This window comes from Fistularia commersonii, chromosome 3 (assembly GCF_037954325.1).
Source record: "Fistularia commersonii isolate RoL2024-O1a breed Wild chromosome 3, RoL_Fcom_v1.0, whole genome shotgun sequence".
Classification (NCBI taxonomy): Eukaryota; Metazoa; Chordata; class Actinopteri; order Syngnathiformes; family Fistulariidae; genus Fistularia; species Fistularia commersonii.
This window is the reverse complement of record NC_141286.1, coordinates 22,618,148-22,632,753: the sequence shown is the minus strand read 5'-3', so window position 1 is coordinate 22,632,753 and position 14,606 is coordinate 22,618,148. Positions and strand designations below refer to the sequence as shown.

General features: G+C 44.7%; 2 protein-coding genes and 1 long non-coding RNA gene across 5 annotated transcripts; 1 reads left to right on the top strand and 2 right to left on the bottom strand.

Annotated features, from left to right (window-relative positions):
* Positions 1–2,068: 2,068 nt before the first annotated feature.
* LOC147235864 (retinaldehyde-binding protein 1-like) lies at positions 2,069–5,998 on the bottom strand. Of its 2 annotated transcripts, none has more exons than XM_086144200.1 (8): positions 5,889–5,998; positions 5,552–5,623; positions 4,903–5,031; positions 4,635–4,839; positions 3,524–3,702; positions 3,035–3,193; positions 2,838–2,948; positions 2,069–2,756 (listed from the first exon to the last, which is right to left on the bottom strand). In XM_086144200.1, exons 2-8 carry the CDS (start codon positions 5,558–5,560, stop codon positions 2,610–2,612), a joined length of 939 nt encoding a protein of 312 aa, XP_086000326.1. In that variant the 5' UTR covers positions 5,561–5,623; positions 5,889–5,998; the 3' UTR covers positions 2,069–2,609. The 2 variants fall into 2 exon arrangements, with proteins under 2 accessions (XP_086000326.1, XP_086000327.1); XM_086144201.1 differs by lacking the exon at positions 5,889–5,998 and adding an exon at positions 5,778–5,846.
* Positions 5,999–6,255: 257 nt separating this feature from the next.
* LOC147235863 (uncharacterized) lies at positions 6,256–9,175 on the top strand. Of its 2 annotated transcripts, XR_015105943.1 has the most exons (3): positions 6,256–7,024; positions 7,721–8,066; positions 8,521–9,175. It is a non-coding gene; the product is annotated as an uncharacterized LOC147235863 (long non-coding RNA). The 2 variants fall into 2 exon arrangements; XR_015105942.1 differs by lacking the exon at positions 8,521–9,175 and having other exon boundaries at positions 7,721–8,366.
* Positions 9,176–9,270: 95 nt separating this feature from the next.
* Positions 9,271–13,125, bottom strand: slc39a1 (solute carrier family 39 member 1). Its single transcript, XM_086144190.1, has 4 exons — positions 12,849–13,125; positions 11,790–11,920; positions 11,392–11,700; positions 9,271–10,479 (listed from the first exon to the last, which is right to left on the bottom strand). Exons 1-4 carry the CDS (start codon positions 12,961–12,963, stop codon positions 10,126–10,128), a joined length of 909 nt encoding a protein of 302 aa, XP_086000316.1. The 5' UTR covers positions 12,964–13,125; the 3' UTR covers positions 9,271–10,125.
* Positions 13,126–14,606: the final 1,481 nt, after the last annotated feature.

Genomic DNA, 14,606 nt, shown 5'->3' with positions numbered 1-14,606 from the left:
GTGTGTGTGTGTGTGTGTGTGTGTGTGTGTGTGTGTGTGTGTGTGTGTGTGTGTGTGTGTGTGTGTGTGTGTGTGTGTGTGTGTGTGTGTGTGTGTGTGTGTGTGTGTGTGTGTGTGTGTGTGTGTGTGTGTGTGTGTCAGCAGCTTGTCTTCAAATCCGCACGGACTCCAGTCATTTCACCATCAGGCGTAACATGATACCTGCAAAATACTTGCCAGTCACCAGTTTTTTCAAAAGAATAATTTAGTCAAGTCCTCAATTTTGGCCGTGTCGGAGATAGGACGAGGGTGAAATGCAGGTTCGGCTGATCGTGACATTCATTATGAGAATGTCCTACCATTCTGGTTCTTAGTCTGCTAATAAATACATTGAGACTCTGCACGCCTGGCCCCACTGGGAAAATCCCTCTCGTGCACCAGACAAGAACAGACAGTAGAAAGGGCTGATGGCAGAGCTGCTGAATTGTAAAGTACCTTTTGACAAAGGAAGGGAATTTAATATGGACTCTTTGCATCACGGCGGACAGGAAATCCTCTTGAGTTGTGTCTGGCATGTTTTGTTTCTGCTCCACTGCCTGAGAAGGAAGGACTTGCCCCGGCACGCCCGCTCCCTTCGCCTCGGGTTTTTTCAGATCGTAAATCACTGTTGCCATCTACTGTCGGGGAAGCCAAACTGCCGTTGCCACCCGGAGGCCTCTCTTTCATCCGCAGTGACATCACACGCTTGACGGTTTCTATTTGACCTGCGGTGGGGGTCGACGATGGTTTCCACGGTTTCCCACGCCACAAGAGCCATTTGTGTTCTATAGAGTCTTGCCTCATCCAACGCTGCACACAGATGCAGTTTTGGGTGTATTTTTTCTAATCTTTTTTTTTTTTTTTTTTTTTTTACTTTAATTCTGTATTGATCTGTGACTCCTCTTGTTGACCGCTTGTACAATTACGTCAGAGCGTGAGAATTAATGGAAACGGCCAATATTGTGTCATATCGTCACCTCTGATCGACCAAACCAAAATTTCTTCACTTTAACGAGACGGTAACGAGATAGTTATATAGAGATGGTATATTTGAGGGACAGGGGATGAAAATAAAGGCAATAACCAAGCACGAGGGAATCCCAATGAAAAGGTAATCAGAAATGATATGATGGTACTGTAGACTGACCACGTAATATGCATTGTTTATTGGGGAGTTGGTATCTGGAACTTTGTTTTATTTGATATGCATATATATATATATATATATTTGAAGAACTGTGTTTGTGAGAATGTGGCCCTCCGTATTTCTCCTTACCCCCTGACTCGGAGCATCCCGTCGTGGGCTCCTGATGAGGTGATGGGGGGGGGTATCCATGCCTAAATACAAGATAAAGGGTGAAACCTAACAAATATTTTACAGCTTTAATTTTGTGTTTACAACTATTAGATGCTGAATGTTGGATTAAGTAATTGGAAAAGAGAAAGGGCACATATTCTCATACAGTATGAACACTGGGTGTTTTTGTTTTTTTTATAAAGAAATCAGTGGTGTGTGTGTGTGTGTGTGTGTGTGTGTGTGTGTGTGTGTGATCCAGTTGTGTGAGGAGACCTGGTTATTGTACTCCAAAATAAATTATTTTCTCCCAAGAAGAACCCCTGTCTTTATTTGTGTATTTAAATCAGGATTAGGTCTACAATCAGCCCTGAAAGGCAAATAGGAGATTTTGAAGGCTTAATTTTCCCCAAAATAACCGCTGATAGAATCATTTGGATAAAAGAGAGGAAAGATAAGGGATTTTAATTGCAGTTGTCATTTTGGCCAGAGGGGTACGCCCATACCATGCTGAACAGGTACCATTAATGAACCAATCAAGTTTACCATTACATAGCAAATATTCATGATTAACCAGAAGCCACTTCTCTGTGAGATCTTGCTTCCTTCAGGTGTCGTCATCCTACGCAGTACCTTGATATGGAGGAGGGAAATCGACAGACGCTATTTTCACCTTGAAGGCTGCAAGTTGGACCCCCAGGCGTTGGACCGTGAGGAAAAGTAAAAAAAAACAACTTAAACCACAGTCAAAAAACATGGTGTTCAATGTTTATTTCATTTGAAAATATGACTTGCAAAAAAAAAAAAAAGAATCACAAGGTTAATGGTTCCTGTGTGTTCTTCAGGGTATTTGTGTTGGTTGTCGAGTTGCAGCTGGTTTTCGATGGCGCTCCGAGAGGGGAGGAACCGGCGCTAAAATATTCAAGCGCACAACGCAGGGCTCGGAGGAGATTTGGAGGCACAGGTTCTGTTGTTAATTTCAATCTAAGGCAGATGAAGAAATAAAAACAAATTGTCCAACGTTATTTACGTTGTCTGCTAAAATATACCAACTTGAACAGTAGCGACAAAACCGTCACAACTAAACATCCATTTTTCTCCTGTTTATGCCACTGTCATTACTCACTTCCAAAAAAAAAAAACTTCTGCTCCTAACTCTACACACTTAGGACTGGATTATCATAAAAAAAAATCAGCCTAATTTTAAAAAAGACCAGAAGGTCTGGTCTGATTCATAAAGGAGCGTCTCCTGTGATTGGACACAAAGCGATTATGTCCTCTTTTTCAGCTCGAGTTTTCACAGAGCCGTATCCTCGGAACCGAAAAGCTTGTTGGCGATGGACCGGCAGTCGGCCACAGAGCCCTTCCCGTCGAAATCCGCCGGCAGGATGTCCTCGTCAAACTCCCTGAGGTAGTTTTCCAGCTCGTCACCGTGGACGAAAACCTGAGGGAGGACAACGCAACTTCAAAACAAAACAGCGGTGAAAGTAAACCACCGGGCTTTAGACAAAATGGCAGGTCATACCCTCTCCAGCAGCTTGCTCTTCATAAAGGGCTTCACCACGTTGTAGGTGGTGGTGAAGTACCAGGGCTGGTGAGTCACGTGGACGGCCTTGAAACGTGCAGGGAAGGAATCCTTTGGAAGAAAAAAAAAAAAAGAAGTTAGTTTGAGAAAAATCCCTCGCTGCTGCTGCGTCCGTTCGGATCCAGGCGTCGTCTCACCTGCAGCATGTCCACCATCTTCTTCAGCTCGGCCGGCTTGATCCCCGACGCGTGCTGCATGGTGAAGCCCTTGAAATTCTCGATGAGGACGAAGCCGTTGATCTGGGTTTCCTCGTTTTCCAGCAGCTTCTCCAGGATCACACAGTACGCCCTCAGGATCTAACACAAACAAATCCTCGTGTTCTGAAGATGTCTGATAAGCTTATTGGACAATACTAGATACCTTCGGTTTATACCCACTGTGTATATCTAATTGCGGAGAAGTTAAAGTCTAACTTTAACTTAAAGGAGTGGAACTTTAACTAGAAGGCCTGCGGGGCCGAAAATAAATGAAATGTGCAGAAAATCAAATTGAGAATCGTGATACTGACTCGAGGATGTTTTCCCCCGACAAAATCAGAGATCAGGAAATACTGGTTGGATGAAACCTGGATTAAAATGCTTTTTGTAGACTCAGAAGTGGCCAGAGCCGCTGTGCGAGGCCGGTACCTCGTCGAAAGTGATCTCCTCCAGGTCCCAGTTCTCGATGTTGAAGAGCAGGACCACGCGGCCGTACTTGTCCCTGCTGGGCAGGACCACGGGGTAGCCTGCCTCGATGGTGCTGCGGACCGCCTCCGGGGTCAAGTTCTCGAACAGCTCTGGGTACTCCCTCCGGAAACGCACATAACCTGCAAGGCCAGACGGAGGGGTGAGTTTCCCCTCGTCCCCCCCCCGTCCCTAATGACCACGGAACATCTCAGTGTGTTTGTGTGTAAGACAATGACACCACTGTCGACACTGCCGCTCCACGCCTGATCGTTCCGAGGCGCCAATTATCCCCGGAGACAGTGCAAGCCGAGCCAGTGCGCACTTGTGCGAGCACGTCGTCTCTGGGCGCGTGCATGAGCACGGCGTTTAAAAGCGGCAATTAACCTCACCGAGCAAGTTCACATCGCTCTCGCCCTTTGTTGCAAACCAGTGCATGAACGTGCATGTGTGTGTGCATGTGTGTGTGTGTGTAGTGCCTCGAACCAGAGTTTCTCACATCACTTTCATGCTGGGAGAGAAAAGTCACTTTTGGAGAGTCAAAGTTGAAGGTTAGAGGAGAAGAACAGGAAATAGCAGGTCAAAGGTCAAGGATAAGCTTGCAGGTTACGCAACAGTAACGGGGGGTCAGGGTAATAGAAATGAGCAGGGAGTAATAGAAATGAGTAGGGACGTACACATGCAGAATAATAATCTTTTTTTTTTTCTCTTTCCACGCCAAACTCCGCAAGTGCTGGCGCCGCCAAGGTTCCCAGCTCAACACCGCGAGTTCACAAGTAAAGTAAACTCGCTGTCCCAGTTGGAGACAAAGGAGTCTTTGTCGCGGTTGGTGCTGGTGGTGGGGGGATGAAACGGCGAAGCATCCCTAAGCCCCCAATTAATGAACACACGGCTCCCTGTCTCGGTGATGAGCGGGATTCATGCGAAGCGGCAAAACAAAAGAGGGCCTCTCAGCGGCCATCGTCGAAGTGATCGGCCAATATCTGGATTGTACGGAGCGGCCACATTTATGTGTTTTACATGCTTCTGTTTTCCCGGTAAAACAAACGAATAGCGGGGTAATCTTTTGATTTACCCTTCATGAGTTCGTGCGCCCTGACCACGTCGAACTTGCGGGCTCGGAGGAAACGCAGCAGCAGCCCGTCGGGTTTGTCGCCGAAGCGCTCCTGCACCAGCTTGACCAGCTCGTCCCCCTCGGCCGCCTGCTCCTTCATCGTGAAGCGCAGCTCCTTCAGAGAAGACGCCCGCCTCTCCTCCGTCTCGTTCAGCTCGTCCTTGGCCTGAGGAGAAACCTCACGTCAGCCCGTCATTCGCCCCGCTCGTCGCGCGCTCCTCCCGCTCACCTTCTGCACCGTGTGGCCGGGGATCTTGTTGCAGGGCCCGAACACCGGCCCGTGGTCCTTCACCGTCAGATGCTCCAGCTTGGCCCTCATGGCCTGCTCCTCCTCGGACACCATGCGGAAAGATCCGGTCTGCAGCGAGGAGGAGGGTGAAAAGTATGTTGACGTAAAGCCGCTCGAAAACCGTAGGAAATAAATTCCCTCACACGGGTCCATATGTGATAAACTGTAAGTCACATGGTAAGGCATGTTATAACCACTATATGAGTACAAACAATACCATTTATCACAAAGCTAAATAAACCTGCATTTTTTTTTTTAATTCCACAATAAAATAGCAATATGTTGTCAGTTTATTATGGAAAATAATGTAATATAGTGATCAGTTGGACAGGAGGTAGAGGGGATACATTATATTGGTATTCATATTTCTACATAAGAATAAGATAACTTGTTTTGTCTCTTTCGCATATTTACAGTACTTATAAATCTACAGGATGGACCAAATCTACCGGCAGGTTGACGGCACGGAGGATCAACCCTCCCCTGTTCCCCCACCGCCAGCCGGCCGATGCTCTTTGACTCCCTGGGCTATCGACCAATCACACGGAGGCAAATGGCGTGAAGAGAGCGGCGGAAAGAGGGGACTTACAGCGGCCATGGTCACTGCCAAAATGAAGAAGTCGGTGTGTTTCTCTGGGGGGGAGCGGAGAGTCTGCGGCCCCTGCGGAGGAAAGGTCACGCAAACACTCACTGGCAACACCTTTATAAAATATGTATAAATATGAAATTGGTATTGATATATCTTTTCGCACACCAAACTCAAAACACATCTCTAAGTGCCTCTGAACAATCTGTCACATCTCAACTTCTCTAACTTTCAAAATTCTGTTAATTCTGCCCAGGGTCAAATATCGGAGCGCTGGATTAAGATAAGCGCAGAGGCCCGGCGCTCGATCTCCACGGCGATGGAGGGGAAGCGGTCTTACCTTCAGCAGACGAGATGAGAGACGAGTAGAAAGTGGCGATGGAGGGAGGAAAAAAAAAAACAAGAGAGGATGGAGGGGAGGGGGAGGAGTTTAGAGAGGATGTCACTCAAAGCGGGATTAAAATGACACAGTGGATTACAACCATGGGCTAATCTGCGCCGTGCAAACCCGACCGGTGACTGGAGGGCAGGGGATCCTGCGTGTGCAGGTGACAGCGTCGTCAAGGCAACGGGGAAACAGACAGAAAGTGGGGGGGGGGGGGGGACTTGTTTTTTACGTTGAAAATCCGACAAGCCCCCTGAGATCCGACCTGAAAGTACAACAACGCGTTTTCAGCATAGATCAGCATAGATGAGGATTCAATAAAAAAAAAAAAAAAGTTTTTTTTTTTCATTTTATGCGGATCCAGGAGGACAAAGGGGAAGGAGGGGGACGCCCAAACCCCAAGGGCCGAACAGTAAAACCCGGAGATTTACTTTTAATTTTCCGATTCATCCCAGGGCCCTTCATGCCGCGCATTCCTCGCCCCGCATTCCTCAAAGCGACCCTTGTTTGGGGCGTCCAGATTATAGATTATTTCATCCATGATTGAACAACTTCAGATGGCCGGCAAATGAAAGAAAGCGCCCGGGATCTTCTGATCAGGTTTCATTTAACCCCCTCTTTATAGATCACACTATTAGATATTTTTGTGATTTTTTTTTTTTTTTTCTACTTATTTATTTATGATCTAATTTTTTTTTTTTTTTTTTTTTTTTTTTAATTGCCCCAGCGGGAGATGATCCTCATCCATTCCACTTCATGTGGCATCTTCAGACGGCGTTGCCACTTTATCCTCTCTCTCTTTTTTTTTTTTTTTTTTTGTGCAGAAAGTAAAGGTGTAAAAGCACTGAAGGGTCGATGTGTCTCTTCCTCCTCTGCGTTTTTTCTGATGTTTTTTAACACAGTTACTATGGAGACAAGTCAGCATCCGCAGATACAGCGACCGCACTGTCGGGAGCTCGGTGATGAGGGCTGATGAAGAGGGGCCTCTCGGCCTCCGCCTGGACCGGACCCCGCTTTTGTCCCGCCGTCGGCGCCTCTCATTAGCGGGGGGCTCGGGAATGAACCTGCCGTCGCCTCGCGGGGACAAACAGGTCAACGACGTCCCGTGGGTATGAATGGGCGGGGGTGGGATCGGGGGGTCCCTTGCTTTCAGCGTGGGGGTCTTAGAGGTTGTGTCACCGCGTGGATACGTAATTTATCGAAAACAATTTGTTGTTGTGTGGATTTCGGCTGTTCTGCTCTTTTATATGAATGAAATATTCATGTAACATGTGAGCTGAGAGTGGGAGTGGTGCAGAGGAGCCTACACACACACACACACACACACGCACACACTCAAAAACGTGCCTCTGGTGTGTGTGTGTTTGTGTTTGAACGACACAAGAAATTATACTTTTCTTTTATATTTCTAACATATATCACGTGTGTTTAGCGTCATCCTTGAGCAGAGTGGAGTCAGGCTCCGTAGAAAGGGGCCTCTTGATGTAAATTTTAATAAGAATACTCCTCTAATTATCACATATCTGATGTATAACATTTTGCTCTTTTGGTAATTGCTGTCCAGATTTAATTACATTTTTTTGACAGTTTTTTTTTTTTTGTATAATTCTGATGAAATACTGGTTTGCAACTCGTGTTGCTTTGATTTCAGGAAGCCTTTACGATGGTTTTAATTTTCACTACATCGATCACCTGATTCATACTTCCATCTAGTGGTGAAGTTAGAGCATTAAAATCCCCCTCGAGGCTCGAGGAATAATTCTTTTCCTTTCGTCTTTTCCCTTCAGGGGTCGCCACAGCAAATCAACCTCCTCCATCGAACCCTATTCTCTGTATCCTTCTCTCTCATACCAAATACCTTCATATCTCTCACCAGATCCTTAAATCTTCTCTTTGATCTTCGTCTTGACCTCCAATTCCTGCATTTGTCTACCAATATGTTCACTATCCCTCCTCTGTACATGACCCAACCATCTCAATCTGGCTTCTCTGATCTCCTTTCCAGAACCTCTAACATGTGCTGTCGCTCTGATGGACTCATTCCTAATCCTATCCATCCTGGTCACTCCCAAAGAGAACCTCAACATCTTCATCTCTGTGACCTCCAGCTCATCCTCCTGTCCTTTCATCAGTGTAAAAAATACAGCATCGCTGGTCTCACCACTGTCTTGTACACCTTTCCTTTCATTGTGGCTGATGGTCTTCTATCTCTTCGCACCCCTGTCACTTTTCTCCACCCCTTCCAACCTGATTGAACCCGTTTTTTTACCTCTTCCACACTCTCCCCTGCTCTGGACTGTTGACCCTAAGTACTTGATATCCTCCAACTTCTTGATCTCCACTCATCTGTCAGCCTGTCCATCACCACCGCAAACAAGAAAGGGCTCAGAGCTGATCCCTGATGGCATCCCACCTCCACCTTGAACTTCTCTGTTACCCCTCTAGCACACTGCACCACTGTGTCACAGCTAGCATACATGTCCTGCACCAGTCTAACATACCCTGTCGTATGCTTTTTCTAAGTCAGTTATCAAGGAAAACTAACATACAACAAATTTATGATAAGGAATTCATGTTTTTTGCTCAGAACATCGGATTCATCTGCAGGCTGAGGAGGGGGCGTCTGTCCACATTCATAAACTGCAGCTACAGAGTAGAAATTCTCATGATGGAACCGAACCAGGATCAACATCACCCAAAGGAACTGGATCAAATGGAAGCTCACAGGGCGTTGTCAAGACAACCAGTCACTCATGTGATCTCTTGGAAGTAGCATTGTCAGCTACTGGCTAGCTTATTCATTCATTCATCATCTATAGCTCTTATCCTGGTGGGTGACCAATCCCAAATGACAGGAGGCGGAGTTCCACCCGTACCCTAACCTGTCAATCAAAGGCCACCGTGGAGCCATAAAACCACTTCCTCTCAATGGAGAGCCAGGCTTGTGAGATGATGATTCACACAAGTTGATATAGAGCAAAAGAGTGTATTCATATTTTTTTTTTGTTATTCTTCCATTGATTTCTGTTTTTGCTGATGTCGTCTTTTTGTTGTTGTCACGCATCGTGGCTAAATCTCAAGAGTACCGAAAAAGGAAGTGAGAGATTCTGGTTGCCGTGACTTCAGCAACTATAAAGCTGAATTTCTTCACAGTATCTTTGCTATATCATTTTTTTTCCTCCACTCAACGGGAATCATTGTACTATTAACAGGGGTTTGAAGATTAAAATTATGGATTAAAGCTCTGTACAACTATCATCGTAGTTGCACAGGCTGGTAGTATTTGATAAAAAGCTGGGTGTTGCCTTGGTTACATAAAACAGCAATAACGGTTATGTCCTTTGACAGATAATCAGTAGTTCTTTATTGAATAAAAAGTGCAAACAATATAAAAATAAATCCCACATCTTTTCAGTTGATGGACATTTCATTTTTCTGTCTCTCTTTAATCTTAAAACCTTAGGCATTATTTGATTGAAAAAGTTAGAAATGAAGGTTTGTGCAACTTGCATGGAGCAGTAAAATTAATAATTAGAAGGAAAAAAAACTAACAGTAAAAATAAAATAAAAATCCCCCCTGAATTCCTAAAACCACATTAAAAAGTACCAAACTGAATTTTTGAAATTAAATACATTCAGAGGAGCATAGAGGTTATTAAAGGACTTTTAAAAGGGTATTGAGAAATAAAGTCTAGTCACATGTGATGCATACAGAGGAGGGGGAGGCACAAAAGCTTCTTTTTTATCCCCCAAACTTCCCCTTTAGCATTCTGACAAAATGCAAATGTAAACATAAAACCTCTATTCACTAATAACCGCACCAGTTATAATACACACAGACACACACACATATACAATGTATACAGTGAGGCCGGGGTACTGTCTTTGATAAGTTTGTCTTTGGGTCAAAGGTCAGAAAGGCTGTTTTTGTGCACGTGTTCAAAACCAGGCTGGAGATAAACAAGGCCCTTTTACTTTGTCTCATGAAGCTTAAGATAAAAATCCCTAATGAATAAATTATATTGACGATAAAATCTGATTCCTCATCGACGTCTCCCTCGAAAATACACGTTAAAAGTGACCCGTGTCGTAACTAAACTCCCATGTTTGAATCAAACTTCATCTTTCAAGAGAGGACTTTTTTTTCGTTTTTACCCTCCGAGGTTGGAAATTCTGTCGGCCCCGGAGCCCCTCAGCCCAGAAAGGTGACGCCGGCCATGACGGCGAAGCCCAGCAAGATGAAGAGCACCTTGAGGAGCTGTTTCCCGGGAGAGTTGAGCTCGTGCGGCAGGATCTCCAGGAAGGTGATGTAGATGAACGTCCCCGCCGCCAGGCCCTCCAGCACCGACTGGATCAGGGCCCCGGACGCCATCTGCGCTTCGATCACGCCGATGCCGATGGCGATGCCCAGGGGGGACATGGTGGCGAAGACCCCGATGTAGGCGGCCACCCACAGCGGTCGTACGGCGCTCTGCACCAGCTTCACCGACAGGCTGAACACGATGATGCTCTTGTGGACGAGGATGGCGATGCAGATCTCGAGTACCTGGAGAAACGACAGGAGGGGATAACGGGAAGTGCGTACACATATAAATACGAATAGACTCAATTTGCTCGTTACAGAAATTTAATTTTACCATTGAAATGAATTAAAATGTTATTAATCTGTTCCACCCGCTGGTTTTGTTATATATTTAAATATGAAAAAAAGCACTTTATGGATAAAAATCTTTAAATAAGATTAAAAATACATGTTAAAAGTGAATGTCGAGAAATGAAATGGTTTTATTAGGTGTATTTAGCTTGAAGATTGTACGAAAATGTTGATGGCTCTCCCGCCTAATTAAAATGCGACACACTTAATGCTACAATGTGATGCTGAATGTAACTAGCACGCTTTGCTACGCTTTGGCGCTAAACTTCATTTAACCACAGAGTGATCGAACCCTCCCCGACTGGCTTTGAGTGACTTTTCCGATGCTTGTAAAACGTCTCCCGCCTTTTCACAGATGACGCTCTCCATCATGGTATCTCCCCGACAACAACTTCTCCTTCTCTTCACGGACGAGTCTACGTGTGTTTTCACCATTTCCTCTGGGCTACCTCACAGATGGCGGTTTGCCGGGTCAAACTCAGATCAGATCTCGGCTCGTACCGCGAAGAAAACAAAAAAAAAAATAGGTATCCACTGAGCGACGGCTCGTATCTCGGAGCACTCGTAAATGGAGTTTTCTGTGTTTCTGCGATCCGCATGTGGAGAGCTGAGTGCAGAAGGGAGGCCCCGGGGCTGAGCGAGCGCCCCTCCAGATGCCGAGGCTGCTTTGTGATGGTCTTGTGACCAGACGACCACTCGTGACTGCCGGATTCCTCTCCATTAAGGCGCCTTGAGGTCCTGAACCGGAACCCCCCCCACGTTCTTTCACCTTCAACCGCAATTCCATATGTTACCCCCTCTCACCTTTGAGTCGGTGTTCTGCAGGCCGATGGCGAGACCCTCGAACACGGAGTGGAGCGACAGCGAGAGGAAAAGCATGAAGGAGCGGAACGGGGAGTGGGCCTGAAAGTCGATGTGGACGTGGTGGCCGCTGCTCTCCAGGTCCGAGCCGGAGACGGCGCCGGCGTCGTGGCCGTTCCTGCTCTCCGGTATGAGGGGTTCCCTCTCGTGGTGGACGTGTCCTTCCTCCCTGCAGTTCAGGACCAATCTCTCCAAGATGAGGACGATGAAGAAACCGGCAGCCATGATGAACTCGGGGAGCGGGAAGCCGCTCTGCGAGGGACAAAAACCGCAGGATCGATCGATCGTTTTCGAGCTTATTCTTTTTAGACGATGACCAAACTCGCCGGGATCTGACACACCTCCACCTTCCGGGCATCCAGCTCAGCCTGGATGTCCGACAGGTAATCTGGAATGATGTCGAGGAGGCACGCCGCCAGGAAAACCCCGCCGGCGAAGCAGCTGATCAGGCTCAGAACGGTGCGGTGGGATTCTGTGGAGACGGGAACGTCAATGAGTCGGAACCTACAAACAACCGTGATCCAACATCGGACCAAAACCTCATTGGGGGAAAAAAAAAAAATCAAGATTTGGCCAGTTGAAGCCCGGCTTCTTCACTGTCTGACGTCCCCAGTGAAGAATCGTGATTCTCCACTCAAATTATTAAAAAAATAAATAAAACAGCCAAATTTACCACCAGAGTCCGGCTCGCCCGGATGAGGAACACGGATCATGTGACACGCGTGATGTCCTCCAAGGTGTGCTGTGACTCATCAGTGACCTTCGAGCATCCGAAACAGAAGTGATACTTTCACTTCCCTCCGCAGGAAATGTAAAACTTAGCGTCCTTGCAGGTTTGTTTTGAATACAAGCCCAGCACACGGAAGACCAGGTTTCAACTTTATCAGGGAAATCCACTGAGAGCATTTATTTATGATAGTGATCACATTACAATTACAAAAGGATGAGTAAGCCCTACTTTCCTGTTCACACAAGCACACTGAAAACTAAGAGTTTTTTTTTTTAATTTTTTTTTCACTTTGTTTGTTTTGTTGAAACTATCATAATGAAGCTTTTAAAATACCATTGTGATCAGTGACCAGTACACTACTAGTTATCACTTTATCAGCGGTTTGTAATCTCACCGGGGGGGCAACACACCTTAATGGTTCCGAAGTCGCGGTTGATAAAATCACTCTGTGTGTGCGTGTGTGTGTGTGTGTGTGTGTGTGTGTGCGTGTGTGTGTCTACAAAACACGTGACACTACTTGGGAACTCCTCAACTCCGCACCAAACTCCACTCAGAATCATGTCCTTTTGTGTCATTGAAAAAGTCATTAAGCAAAAATAATAATCCTAAAACAATGATAAATAAAAGGAAAAAAATAAATATAAATATAGATGGAAGAACTTCCGCATACCTGTCCCGTTGGAGCGGCGGAACCATCTGACCCGGGCGGGGATGAATCCGAAAAACAGGGTCAGGAGCAGCAAACCGAGCAGAGCCACCACTTTAACCTGGAGCAGGTAATCCATCGTGTTCGGCCCAGAAGCTCAGACACACTGCAGGGGATCCCGATCCGGCTGCGGGACCATCCGCTCAGCTGCGGAGCACCGGATCCGATCGACGGGACGATAAGAATAACAGTTTTGTCGCTACCATGGTTTTATCAACAGAATGGTGGTCCTGCCTACGGTGGCCGGCGAGGCTCAAAAACGCATTTCTCTTCCCGTTTGCTTCACCAAGGACGTAGCCGCCTCTTAAAATAATTGACCATCTATCCCTTTATTCATTTACATATTTATTTATCTATTTATAATTTTTTCTATTTATAATTTTTTCCATTTATCCTTTATCCATTTGTCCATCTAACCATTTATCTATTTATCCATTTATTTATTTATCCATGTATCTATTTATCTATTTATCTTTTTATCCATTTACCTATTTATCCATGCATCTATTTCTCTATCTATTTATTTATCCATTTATCTATTTATCCATTTTTCTATTTATCCATATATCAATTTATCTATATGTCTATTTATCCATTTATCATTTTATCTATGTATCCATTTATCCATTTATCTATTAATCCATATATCTAATTATCCATTTATCCATTTATCTATTTATCTATTTATCTTTTTAATCATGTATCCATTTATCTTTCTATCCATGTATCTATTTATCTGTTATTCTATTTGTCTATTTATCCATTTATCTATTTATCTATTTTTCTATTTATCTATTTATCAATTTTTCTATTTTTCTATTTAACCATAAATCTATTTATCCAAATTTACTATTTATCTATTTTTTTATTTATCTATTTATCAATTTTTCTATCTATCCATTTATTCATGTGTCCATGTATCCATGTATCCATGTATCCATTTATCAATTTATCTATTTATGTATTTATCCATATATATATCCATATATATAAAACACAAAAAATAGCCATATGTTAAAGAAGTTGATTTAGGTAAAAAAAAAAAGGATTACATGACTGCTCAAAATGACAGTTTTGAATGTTATGGTATGTAAGATGCCACTCCGGCGGAAACTAATATTTTAGATATCTTCAATTGATTTTACCTGGGTTGCGTGAGGAGGTGCAACACACAGAGCCTGTACTTGTTATGGCACCTGGTGAGATGGAAGAGGAACTGGGTCTGGAGTCCCACAGTGTCCAGAACCTCCAAAACACCACAAGCACTTCCTCAAAGTAGACCGTCAGAACATCGCCGGGTATTGCGGCCTACTGCCGACACAGAGTCAGAGTAGTGCCAGTTTGACGGAGATGTGTATACAGCCCTTGAAGCGATGGCTCAGGGTGAGGTGGCCAGGAGGCTCCAGGCCACGAGCACCCTCACAATTAGCATTGCATCGGAGAGGTTTGGCGTCAAGGAGCAGCACACACAAGCACCCACAGGACCAAATGCAAGTGTACAATACGACCAATTGTTTCATATATATATATATATATATATATATATATATATATATATATATATATATATATGTATTACAGTTCAACAGTTCATTTACAAGTGCCCTACTTTTTCTCTTTCCATATTCAAACAGCTGCATAGAATTGAAAATGAATTAAAAACTATCAATATGATGAGAGAAAATTCAGTTTAGGTTAACTGCACCACAGTCTTTGATATCT